Raw genomic sequence first — 13,580 nt, 5'->3', positions numbered from 1 at the left:
TAACATGAACTGGGTGTCAGACACATTCAAAAACTTTTTAACAGAATGAAAACTACAAATACTAACATTCAGATTATATCACTGTGTTTTGCTAAAAACCAGTCAGAAACCCCACCTTTTCCACTGAAATGTAAGATTATACTATGCCAAAATTGCCACAGAATTATTTACAGACCTGTGTATCAACAACTATGGTAGGTAAAGCAAAGTGAATAAATATATAGGGATAAAAATTTTTAAAAGTGTTATCATCAAGGTATAAAAGGGCAGAACATTAAGCCAGCTTTAATTTTTGTAAAATATATGTTATATATAAATATATTATATATATATATATATATATATATATATATATATAATATATCTCAGACAAATGAAAGGAAGTGATTATTTTGTCAGTTCTACAGACCATGACAATACACTCCTGAAAAAGCTGACCACTGATATGAGCTCTCATGGGGGAGGGTGCGGGGAAGAGATTCAGAGATTGACTTGAAGCAAAAAAATCCAAAGTTTCAGACTATACAATTTGCATATTGTATGATTTGCAAAAAATCATCTAAGCTTGAAATTCAACTCATCACTTGTGTCTAGATTCTCCATGTAAACTCTGGGTACATATTACTTAAATATTCTTAATGTAAAYGTATACCAAGTTTTTATGTTGTATCACCTCAGTAAGAAAAAACAACTACATCCAAAATTCTAACAAAGTATTTGGAATACAAAGAATTTTGGTCACTCACAGGTCAATAGCAGAACTCCTTAGAATGGTTAGATTCACCTTATGGTAGGGTTACAGTGTATGTTTAAGATATCCATACTTGACTGAGTAGATGGAAAAGCCTAAATGTCAACCCAAACATCTAATTGTAAATGAAAACTCATTCCCTGAAGGCATAATCTTTTACTTCCACACACCAACACAAAAATAAAGATCAYAAGCAATGAAAAACAAACCAGAAGGCCACATAGTTTGAAGACCAAATATTTCTTTACTTCAAAAATATATCTTCATATTTAAATTCCAAGTTGCTGCACTGTAATAGGAATATGCAATCATAAATTTAATTTATCTTGATGATTTGCATTCCCTGGCAAACTGAGCTCAGGCAAAACATCTGGTTTTCAGTGAAGACCTCGGTTACCTTGTCTTCTGTCTGGGTTCATTATAATGCAAAACAGCCGAGAAACAAGCCTCAGGGTCRTGTAATCCATTCTCCACTAAACTGTGAATTGCCTCACAATCGAACTTCATCCAATAATGAATGAATTTGCTCCTCATCCATCACAAGAACTCTTCAGAGTGCATGTGGAATTTTTTCATTTTCTTTTAAGATGAACACTCAAAAGTAGAGCAGCTGCACAACTGATTTTGTTTCTTAAAATCTTGAAGAACTTAAAGCTAGTTTGACAGTTAAACATGTAGAAAGCTGAACCAAAACTGAAAGAAATTACAGAATTGAAAATTTAATTTTTAAAGCAGGATTGATGCCTTAGCATACCTCTAATCMTTCTCCTGGCATGGAGAGGCTGGTTTTCATCCTTGACCTTAAAACAGGACATATGTGAAAATTGTACTTCATCCCTTCTTGCTTGATGATGTTGAAATTCAGTAGTTAAATATTGTCTGTCATCATCTGCATACTTGAATCCAGTTCGATATGGCCAAACAGTAATTTTAAAAATAGTAATTATCACAATCATAATTTAACCTCTGGTAAATTAATTCCTAAAGGAGTTCCTAGAACAAACATACACCCTCCATGTAATTAGGTAGCAAGACTCTTCTGAACTGGATGCATCAAAGGTCACTTTTTTGATAAGTTTCAGTGGCAAATGCTTCAAGCAGAAGGTACTGGTAGTCTTCTTCCTATTTCCATGGCTATCTTTAGATAGGCTTTAGCCTGCAAAAACAGAAACATATATTGAGCACTTTCCATCTTCTATTAAAAGGACTATTTCACAACTAGTTAGGTATTTGTTCTATCACACACATAAATAAAACCAAAGATGTTTAAATAAATGGGTTCAATTTAGACTGTATTCAGGAAAAATGATGCATTAATACAGAGAATAAGGACAAGCATAATATGAAATAGGGGGAGCGGGGTGGGGGGGGAGAATTTGTAAAATTTAACTTGCGTATTATTCTAAGAACAGAATTTATCTTTAACAGCAAACACTCAGTAGCCTTCTGGAGAGAAGTGATGAAGAGAACATGGACTCTTTAGTCCCACAAGGTACTATTAATGATAAACTTCCCTCATCCTCACAGCCAAGATGCACTGTGCACAAGATAGAGAATCAGAGAAAATAACATCAAAAGGAATTTTTGGAGACAATTAACTCATTACAGACTAGACTATCACAATGGAATTTCCTATTCAGACATTTAAAACCAAAGTATTTTCAAAAAAGACATCTTTCCGAAGACTGAAGTGGATATTGAAAAGAAATAATTCTACAACACTGCAGTCCACACAGTTAAATCTCTCTTTCACACCAACCTGTGGCATTTGGTCAGACACCCTGAGCTGGAGGGCACAATAGCACAGAACTGGACTATGGAGAGCAATCCAAGGAAGCACACTTATGTTAAAATCTCCAAAAACGTGACACAGCTAGGATTGTGATCAGATCAGCATTAACAAATTTAATGTCAAGTAATGRATGAGTTCTTATTCATCTGTCATAACTGTTTTCATTTTAATAGGAGAAAAACAAACTTCTCAGGTCAGTTATTCTCTTTATGTCTGAAAGCTTAAAGGAATGGTTTATAGACTCTCTTTCTGAAAACCATTTTTTTTTGCTGATGGACAACTTTATATCTAACAACAAAATATCTGTTATCATTCCCCCCCACTTCATGAGGATCAAGCAGTGCACAGGAAGACAGAATGCCCTAAAGCCAGACCAGACTTGTTTATTATAAACACTGCCTAGATGGGGTCTGAGAGCAGCGCTGGGAAAGGCAGAGGCAGAGGTAGAAGGTGACGTTCACAGAGTCAAAAAAAAAGCTGGGGAACAGCCATGTGAAAGGCTGCTCATCTCTCAAACACAAGTACAAACAGTGCCAAGAAGGCACAGTTCTTCGGACCTCAAGGGCATAGCTGATGATGAAGTGGTGAAGCTGATGACAGCATTGATGGTGGAGTAGGAAACTGAGAACCTGTAACGAAGTTCACCAGGAAATGGAGTGAAAAGTCCTACTTAACCTAMATAATCAGAACACCCTGATTCATTGCTCTATAATGAATCTGTATTATCATGGGCTAACAGATGTGGGGTAGATTCAAACTCCAAGACTTTTTATGAGCTGATCTAATTAAGCCCTACAGTAATCCCAGGAAAATATAGCCTTTCAGTTATGGCATTCCATTCTCCCTAAAAATCTTATCCATGAGGGGAGTATGCATCATTGCCAAGATTAGTGCAGACTGTACAGGTCATGGCTCACTCTGCCCTGCTCTCATGGATTGGTTTGGTTTGGTCTGACCTGCTGGTTTGCTCTCCACTGGACTGCAGATCTCAGCCAGCCAACAGCTCACTACTGTGGCTACCAGTGTCTGGTGCAATGGCCACACACAGAACCCAACTCAGAGTCTACAAAATCAAAGCAGGCAGGAGCCARCGTCACATTTTCCTTCACCCAAACCATTCCAATCAAACCATTTGATTCCAGCAAATCAGAAAATGTATGCTGATCCCATCACTCGGCTGTAGCCTTCAGGATATAAATCCCAATACTGACATGGTGTCTARTGTCTATTTGTGATTACAAGACTATTAAGATGCTTTATCCAGCCCAGCAATYCAAAGAAGAATCTGTGCAAGTCCTGACTGGAATATCAAATGCTGTGGATGCTACTGTACCAGTAAAGAAAGAAAAGGAATTTAAACCTGCTCAACTGACCTGTAAGGACTTATACTTTATTAGTTGCTGAAGAAAACTAACAAGCATGAACAACTAATCAAATAGTAACTATGACAAGGACAAATACTATACTCAGCTACCATCATGTACATGAAAATAATCATGGCCAGCCAGTCATTGATAACTTTTGCTCTTGGCACTCTCTGTGCAACCATATTCCATTTTCTAGTTCAATTAGATTTTTAATAGCTTAAATTTCCACAGAAATTGTTTGTTACTTTGACACAACTCCAGTGCATGACTGGAGCTGCCCTCCACTGTCTATATTTTACTGTGAACAACTCAGAAGGCACTAAAAACATGTTGATAAACACAGCTTTAAATGAGTCCACTTCAGATAAAAGCTTCATGTCACGCAGAGAAATTCCTGATTGCTACAAGAGGTCCAGAGCCTATCCCACTCTGCCCACCTCTGGGCAGGTCTACCACAAGATTCTTCTGTGCATGTACTGGCAACTCTTGCCAAAATACAGTGAAGTCTCATCAGGTCAGAAAAGGAAACATAATGAGACAATAAATGTCAATCCATACATTATAACATGAAATGGAGGAGATGGGTAAGTAAGYTGAATTTATGAAACTAAAATCTCAAAGAAAAATCCTTAGAGCTCATGGGAAATTTCCTAATTATCCTACATATCAGCAGCAGTAACAGCCAAGCCGTTCTCGGAGGGAGCCCCAGCTGGGTAATACTGCTATCCCAAGGTGCCATTACAGACATCTAAAAAGACATCCTGCTGAAAAAACACGGGTAAGTAGAACAGCGCAAATCAAATGCAGCACACTGACATCCTTCAAACAGGCTATCCTACCACTCGGAATTTCTTCAGCAGACAGAAGCGTAAATGAGGGTCTGATGATGCATTGCCAAATGCATCTATCTACACCTTGAATGAAGAATTTGAACCTACACATACCAAATGCTACTGTGACCATTCAAAGGAAGGCTTGATGAAAAGGCATGTTATAAATCATATCATGCAGTCTTCTTTGGGGTTTGCTTTTCTTTTGAAAATATAACTGGACTGACCACTCATTAAATGAAATTATTGATGACAGCTAAACCACAAAACAGAATTCTATGACTATTTGCTACCAGTACTTCAACTTTTCTCCAGCTATTTCTTGCAATCTTTAAAAGGCTGYATGTTTTCACCCTACTTATATATCACCCTTTCATAAGAATTCTAMAAAAGAAGTGTTTCTGAATACAAATTTCAGTTATCTCTTTGGATGGCACCGCAGTAAGGTTTGTAACATTGATTTARTTGAAAAGGATTTATTAACAAGACTTATTTTTTTCTCTGTTCCATCACACTGCTGATATCTTGTGTCCCTGCTTTCCACCTGACCAGGCTTTTTCCCATCCRTTATAGATCAGTGTGCAATTCATTGGACTCAAAATCCGTTACCTACTTATATATGGGATGTGAATGGACACGCTGGTACAGCAAATATATTTTGTACTTGTTTGAGCTGCTTCTTTGACCTTAAGACAGGTGGGAGTTTGGTGCTCAACAGCCCCAGACACCTGTCTGTTCTACCAAGGTATTAAAAAATTCACTGTGCCATTAATGCTGTGACACACCTAAAAGTTTCTAACAGGAATTCCTCACAAGATAACCACCAATTGCTTCACAACTCTCTGGGCTTTACACTCACAGATGGAAGAGCTCTTAGGAACCTCTACTTATCTTTCTCCCAGTGTGATGGAGCATTCACAGGGCATTTAAACAACTCATTTGGTGGAAGAATAACTCCAGTGCAATTAATCATGTTCTATATCTCTTGCTGTGCTTCTAGTCTTCTTATCTGCAAGCCTCAGGACACCTCTTCCAAACACCTGTTTTGCTGTTGGCTCCTTTCCCATAGTCCATAGGAAGTTCTAATACATCTGAATATGATCAATTTCACCTGGTTCCAGTGATTCCTCATGTTTTCCCTATTCTACCACTTCAGCAGCATTCCTGATTCTCCTAGCTTTTGCTGTCTGGTGACTCTTTCATATGKTTCAATGAGCAAAAAAATAGAACCCTAGTCAGGCTAATCCACCTTCATAGTGTGATGGAGGAGAAAAATGCTCAATTRATCTCCAGAAGGGTCTCACTCCAGAAGGTAAGTTCTCACTGTTGACTGAACTATTATTAGATTCTTGCAGAGGATCTTGGGTCATTCCCAGCTGCTGCATTCGGCTGACATGCACATACAGCAATATAACATTTCTACAGCACATAACAAAGTTTTGTCAATGAAGAGTATTAAGAAAAAGCCACAAAAATGCCACAATTTAAACAACTAAACTGACAGAAACACTACCACAGACAATGTTATACCAAGAGCAAAATCATTTTACCAGCATTGTTTATTTCTTCCTGGGGACTGCCTCAAGCTTCACAAGAAGAGAATTCCAGCCATCAAACCTTCATACCCCTTTAGCTATATTGTCAGTGCTTTCTGTAAGCAGATTAGTCTTGTGTATTCTGCACCTTCCCTGAGGAAGAACTTTTTAAGTTCACATATGCACCTATGTTCTACAAGTAATTTTCTTTTTTAGTTGTTAGTAGTTTCCTTGTCATTATGAAAAGGAAACTCCTTTCTACCAACTACATCTARGCTTCAAAATAATAAATTTAGACAAGTTTGCTTAGATATTTTGAAATTCTAGAGTAAAGTCAGAGCTATACTTTTATATATCTGCAAGACAAGATGAATCCCATGGCAGATATATAAGCAAAAATGTATTAACTGATATATTTTAGAAATACCCTGTTATTCTAGGCTTGACAGAGCTTAGAAGGTGTGACAGCATGCTGGGTTTCTAAGAAGTCAATCACCATTCCTATTCCCTGCTGTTTGAATCTGCTAGGTATTATTACAGGTCAATGATTCTGTATTTGATTTTAAGTCTGTTCTAACAAAATCAGCATAGAATTTTAGATGAAAATCCTCATCACATTCAAGGGACAAGAGCAGAGATAATTTCAGCAGACACTGTTCTCTGTCTAAGAAGTTGTGATTGTTCCTGCATGAATAGCCACAAATTCAGTTTGAGAAACATGATGATGACTGGCATGTATTAAAGATTAGAATCTGACCTTATATGACCTCTTCCACCATCAGTTATGTGCTAAGAATTTAATTTTTCTTTGAAAATATAAAAGAACAATATTTTTTCTGTCTTTAAAATGAGAAGCAAACGAAGGATAAAGGGAAATTCTTTTTCATTCTGTAGAGATTAGTGACATTTTAAAAAAACACATTCTCTTAGGAGAACGATTATCTCACAGACACAATGGCAGAGAAGGATATTAAGAGTTTTCCCCAGAGTCACACATATTTGTCAATCTTTATTCCTCTGCATATTTAGCTTAATTGCCACAAATGGTGATTATAAACCATCCTTTTGTTACCAAGAACATAGTTCAAGGAGGAACAGATGGGAACACAACAGACTTTCTTGTCTTTTTTATTTTCAGAATGCTATCCTACATGACTGAATTCTTAGATCAATAGTCCAGCAGGCTACAGACTCTTGGTTATTGCAGATTTCAGATAYTGTGAGCTGTGAGCCTTCCATCTCAGTTTCCCAGCTCTTTTATTTCTGCTTTGACCAAAGCCACACATCCATTCAAAACTCCACATAGCTGATCAAACTTCCCAGAGACAACCACCATATGGATTATAGGGATTCCTATTCAAATGGATCTGGACTCAAGATCACTACATTATTCCAGAGCACTTGCCCAACCTAGCAAAAATATGGCATTCAGCTAGAAGTCAACACACCACAGGGCTTCAACTTCTCTTTCAAAACAAAATTACAATTTTAAGACTGTCACTGTTCTTCCAGAATCCCGTTTTGTATGTTAATAAGACTGGATTAACAATGTTAATCCTTTTTTTTTTCCTTCTAAAATACTGGGAAGTAAAAAAAGCATTTCAGAATGTGCCTAGCAATCACGATATTAAAAAAGCTACCAATATTTGAATGTTCCATAGGTGCAGTCTACCTTATCTTGAATTGATTCTACCATCTGTTACCAGCATAAATCACTTTTTTCACAATACATCTTTACATTTAAGCAGCAGTCAAAAGTGGGGCTGCATTATGCCATAAACTGTGTGCTGCATCCTGCCCTGCAGAGCCTGGCAGACAAACTCTAGCAGAGAAGAAGGAAAATACTAGACAAGAAAATCGTACTCTATCAGCAYTAACAAAATTCTGTATGTACAACTACTTTTCTTTACAGACTTGCATATTTGATTCGCACCACCTCGCCACTGACAATAAAGTGTTACGGTGAATGCACTGAAAAATCCATTTCCTTTTGTGTGTCAATTGCTCCACTTCCTGCTGAAAGCGACTCAGGTACAAACATGAAGTTTTGTTCCAAACATCTTTGGATGGGACCCTTTGACAGTTTCCAGGCTCAGCTACCAAAGCCTTAACTGACAGTTTTAGAGGACCTACATTAACTGCAAGGTCTCATGAGGCTTGACACTGACCTTTCTTCCTCTTAGCATGCCAGGACCTGGACCAGATCTTCTCTCTTCTGAATGATTCAGCCTAATTAAACAAAACCAAACCCACAGAAGCAGAACAGCTGACCAGCATTCCAAAATCAAGGGCCTGAGTTACTTACTTACACTACCGTCTTTTACTTTATTTCCTTGACTTCCATTCAGACAYGGATTTCTTTTCAAACAGCAATAACAAGCAGCACTCCCCACTCACTTTCAGAGACGAGATTTCTGTTGTTTTAAGTGCAGTGCATCAAACTTACAGCATCACTTTGAGGCTGAGAGATCACAATAGGCTGTCCTGAATCACACGTCTCCCGTATATTAACATGCAGTGGAATGTCTCCTGCATCAAAAATACCAAGATACACATATGTGAAGACCTAATGTTTCTGAAATGTTTCTTTTAAATAACCCTAAAGCAAGTGAAAACAAATTCCAGTTTAGCATATTTTTTAACCTATTTAATCTCCCAAAATCAACATTTAAAATAAAAATTGAATGCCGTACGGTTTCCTTAAATCCATAACTAATAATGTCAAACACATTTTGGATTTTTCATTCTCTGAATAGAAAGGACCATGCTTTAGTCATGTATTAGAGAAGGTAAAACTTTTTGCCTCAAACACATAGAAAAACACAAATTATTTTGTATACATAAAATAAATCGCTTGAGTGTTAGGCAAATGCTMATCACGCAACTTACTGTCCAGCCTATCTCCTCATTGTATATTCTTTTCAGCGTGTTTTAAAGATTTTAATCACTGTTCAAAGACTTCTTTGAAAAATTAATTTCCAAATAATAGCATTTGTTATTGTCCTTATTAGGCCTTGGATCCAAGTCAAAGATGGACAACTATTCAGTTCATTCTTCTTTCCAACAGAAATCTTCTTTATATCCTGCTTTTATAATGAGCAGGGAACTGTCAGAGAGGAAAGGAACGTTCTAAAGGAGCATCAATTAGCAGCCCTATTCCATTCTGAAACATACTTTCTAAAACACATATTTCAGCACTACAAAAAACTTGGAGATTTCTATGTCTAGTTCTCTGCTACATAAATAATTTTGAAGTGAACTGAAGACCAACTTTTAATGGAAAACGCAGCTACATTTTACACCATGGATGGATGCAGACAGAACAGCCTACCTTAGTTCAATCCTGAAATATTAGAAACTCTATCAGTTTAATTCACACATTAGCACTTTGTTTAACTCAAACCAAGACCAGTGTAAATTACTGAGATTCAATGTATTCAGAAAAAGAAACGTTAAAAAAAATTGTATGACAATTGACAAAGAGATAAAAAAACAGAATCCAAAGTAAGCAGTAATACAAACAAAAACAAACAAATAGCAAACACAAAAGCTGTGGCATGATTAGCATGCTGAATCTTTGAAGAAYTTCATTATTTATGATAATTACAGCCCATTCCCTTCAAATTTAATTTTTTCTTATTTATTTCAGTCATTAATAAATTTGGGTATAAAAGTCTGTTCATGTATTCATCTAAAAAAAATTCAGYGAGTCCTCTGAAAGTTTTTTAAACYATAAACATTCTTAATACAGTAACAGTAACTTTGTAAATCTCCCTGACATTCACTTCCTACTCTTATTTTATGTGGAGACTAACCTTTGCCTTTTTCCTAAGGATGTTTTGTTAATGAAAAAATACATCTTCACTATCATCTTAATAATCTCAGATAATTACRAAAGGGCAGCCTCTCTCTTTTCCTCCTCAGACTTACAAAGATGTGCTGGTACTACAGGAGCATAGCAGGACTTGTATGAACAGAAGTGCAGTCAGAATATAAAGAAAAATTTAATTCTTAATTAAAAAAAATCAAAATTCTATCATTTAAGCAGAAGACCATTGCACGGCTGTTTGGGTGATAAGGGTTTGAGGAAGATGAAACTTTTGCACTATTCTTCACTACACAATATGATGAGAACTCGCCATTGTACATTTTTCTGATATTAATTACTGCTGACTGCAAAGAAAGAGYATCATTTAAATTTATGGTAGGAAACAAAAACAAAGAGAATTTCAAAAATCTGAAAGCCATCATTGCTGATCAGAAACCAGACAGAGTTAAACAAGTTCAGAATTACAAAGGTGAGGATGGAATGTACAGAAATTATTATCTCAGTATCATGCATAGCAGTCTTCTGGTCACAGTTACAGCCAAACTTGGGAAGAAGAATTTCAGAGACAGAGAAAGAAAAATCAGCAGCACAAAATCTCTCTCACAAATTAAAAGTGAAACTTTGTCACACTTTCCTTTAGAAAACAGAAAAAAAAAAGACAATCAGGAGTATATGAAATGATGAACTGCACTTGAAAGTGTCTTGGCAACTGCTAATTGTCTTCTGTGATAAACAATAATAAGATATCCAGAAATATTAATCACAGCCAATTCTGAGTAAGTGGAAGGAAAATACTTTTCAATCCTCCACACTGTTAACTTGCASAATTTGTGAGATGCTACCTTATCCAGTTTCAAAGGAGCACTAGGTGCTCATCTAAACAAACAGAACAGCCATAGGTGTTGGAAAAAACAGTCAAAATAAATTTAGAATTACTAATATTAGGTATATGTATTTTACAGATACATGTGTAAAAATATGTTCTCAAGGTTTTGGGGCAAAATTCAAGTAATACTGAGATAAAACTTCCATGTGGGATGGATTAACATAAAATCTGTAAGCAGTATTTCTTGCAATACCATATGGTTTTATTATATATTGCTCATCCCTGCAAGGAGGAGCATACTAATCAGATCAAGCCCTGTCATTCTAAATGTAACACCTTGGGCATTATTCTTAACCTTAGTCTAGTTTTGCTTTGACAKTTGAAGTTAAACTTCACTCTGCTTTATTTGGCACTCCTCAGGTATCCCTGGCTGTATCTGTACATCTCTCACATCACTGCTAATTAAATACAATCACAATCAGCTCTGCACTCTTAGGAAATAACRAAAACCACCAATGAGGCCAATGGCACGGGACATCATTTGTGCCTGTGTATCCAAATGMATGTTAGATTCAACTGCTTGCAGAGCATTTGCAGCCATCCACATAACCCAGGGCTGTAGAAGCTCCCTTGGGCTCTGATCACAACTCATTATACATTCAGAAAACTAAAAGATAGCCCAAAAGCATGTCTTTAATTATGTGCTGCCTTGCTATCTTAAGTCTATGTCAGACCTTGATGTTTCTCTGTTGATCTTTCTAAGTGAGCTTCCTGGTTCTTTTTAATGAATTAGGTATGGAAAATCATTGAGATAATTACAGTAATACATGGAAACACATCATTAGCACATGCAATTACCCCATTTACCAGCTTAATTACGCTGTGTTATATTCTTTACTTACAGCACAGGTTGAACCATGCCTTTTTAAAACAGTAATGTATATTTTAAAGATCCATGTATATTTTAGCCTACAGGCATGCCAGTTAGTTTAATCATAGCTAATCACAGAATGTTTAAGTTGGAAGGGACCTTAAAGATCACCTAGTTCCAACCCCCTTGCCATGGACAGGGGTACCTTGGAGTAGGCCAGGTGGCTCAGAGCCCCAGCCAACTTGCCCTTGAACTTTTTCAGGGATGGGGCATACACAGCTCTAGACAACCTGTGCAAGTCTCTCAGCACCCTTGCGGAAAAGAATTTCTGCCTAATATCTAATCTAAATCTACCCTCCTTCAGTTTAAATTCTCCATTGTCCCATCATTGCCTGCCTTTGCAAAAAGTCTCCAGCTTTCTTGCAAGCCCCCTTTAGGTATCAGAGGGCTACTATAATGTCTCCACTGAATCAATATGCAACAATTRATTTCATTTAACTGAAATAAATGTGAAAACATTTATTGATATTATTGGACAGAGTTTAGTCTTTCCTAAGACTAAGTAGAATTCTTGGTTATTAGTAAAATTTTCTTTATAATAAATAACGTAACAAATTTCGGGTAAAATAGAACATTGTTATCAAAACAATTAATGTTCTGGACTGTTTGTAAATACCAAGAGATTTATGATGCAAATCAAGAATTTTCATATCCAGTCAACATCACCATTCCAAGACTGACAAGGAACAGAGCATACTATTTAGTTCCATTATACCTGAACACTGTCTGAATATAGCATAATCTAAGATTATGCAGTTCCATAGTTCAGTTAATGCACACCATTAAATTCTTCTTCAAAAATAAAATCATTTCCATATTCTTACCCAAAATATCCAATCCAAGGGTTTTCGCTAGATCTCTTACGCCATCAGCTCCAAAAATATGTGTCTCATGCTTACATTTGGGACACTGGAAAACACTCATATTTTGAACCAGCCCTAAAACCTAAAAAAGTAAAGCAAAGAATGTTCAAACCTCGTACTCAAGCGCTGGTATTTCCATTACTTATCTATATCAATAAAWGATAGGTTATTGACTAAGAATCTACACCAAGTAGTTATTTAAAATAGGAATCAGACTGATTAATGTCATTGTCAGTTCTTATTAGTCATCTTCGTGGCATCATCATCTGTGCATTATTTCAGTTTTTTCACATTTATATCTCTCAAAGACTAACAGCCTCATTTGTAACAAAAAGTACCTCTTGCACAACCCTAACTTGCCAAGAACTCTCCCCACCAGTATTTCATTTTCCAAACCTGAATAGTGGAAGTATTTTCATGCTGTGTTTTACAGTTTTGTACTTTGCAGTTTCAGGAAAGACAAAATAAAAACATATCATTACAAGAAATTACACAATCAGACATGCTTTTAAGGTATTTTTATAAGTTATCCTGTAGGGAAATGTTTTCCAAAAGAACCAGATTTGCTATTCTTCTGAAGAGCTGAAACACATTTTAAAGATCAAACAAAAAAAAAWAATTAAGTGAAACTAAGTGGCAAAACCTACAGCATAAAAATCCAATATGCACATCCTGGGTACCTTTCCGTTGATGCCAGGTTTTCAACATCATCCTTACAAAATATGTCAAATGAAAATTTTCCAAGTTATTCACACAAAAAATCTTCTTTGATAATGTGAAATAATGCTAATGATAGCACTGATCCATTTTATTCACATAATAAACAAAGCTCTTCATTGAGGCAGAGCAAAATTTC

General features: G+C 36.2%; 1 protein-coding gene across 4 annotated transcripts in view; it reads right to left on the bottom strand.

Annotated features, from left to right (window-relative positions):
• Positions 1–398: 398 nt before the first annotated feature.
• NUBPL (NUBP iron-sulfur cluster assembly factor, mitochondrial) overlaps positions 399–13,580 on the bottom strand; it is a 77,408-nt gene continuing 64,226 nt past the window's right edge. For 2 of the 4 annotated variants that reach the window (XM_057390288.1, XM_057390452.1), the window contains 3 exons: positions 12,686–12,806; positions 8,722–8,804; positions 403–1,907 (listed from right to left, as the gene is read on the bottom strand). In XM_057390288.1, coding sequence (XP_057246271.1) covers positions 1,845–1,907; positions 8,722–8,804; positions 12,686–12,806 — 267 coding nt within the window. In that variant the 3' untranslated portion in view covers positions 403–1,844. Of the gene's footprint in view, positions 1,908–8,721; positions 8,805–12,685; positions 12,807–13,580 lie in introns of all 4 variants that reach the window. The other 2 variants (XM_057390204.1, XM_057390366.1) reach the window with 2 other exon arrangements.

This window comes from Malurus melanocephalus, unplaced genomic scaffold (assembly GCF_030028575.1).
Source record: "Malurus melanocephalus ecotype Western Australia unplaced genomic scaffold, MMel_1.1 scaffold_0, whole genome shotgun sequence".
In the NCBI taxonomy this organism is placed as follows: domain Eukaryota; kingdom Metazoa; phylum Chordata; class Aves; order Passeriformes; family Maluridae; genus Malurus; species Malurus melanocephalus.
The sequence above is the reverse complement of the archived record's forward strand: the minus strand, read 5'-3'. Positions and strand labels throughout refer to the sequence as shown.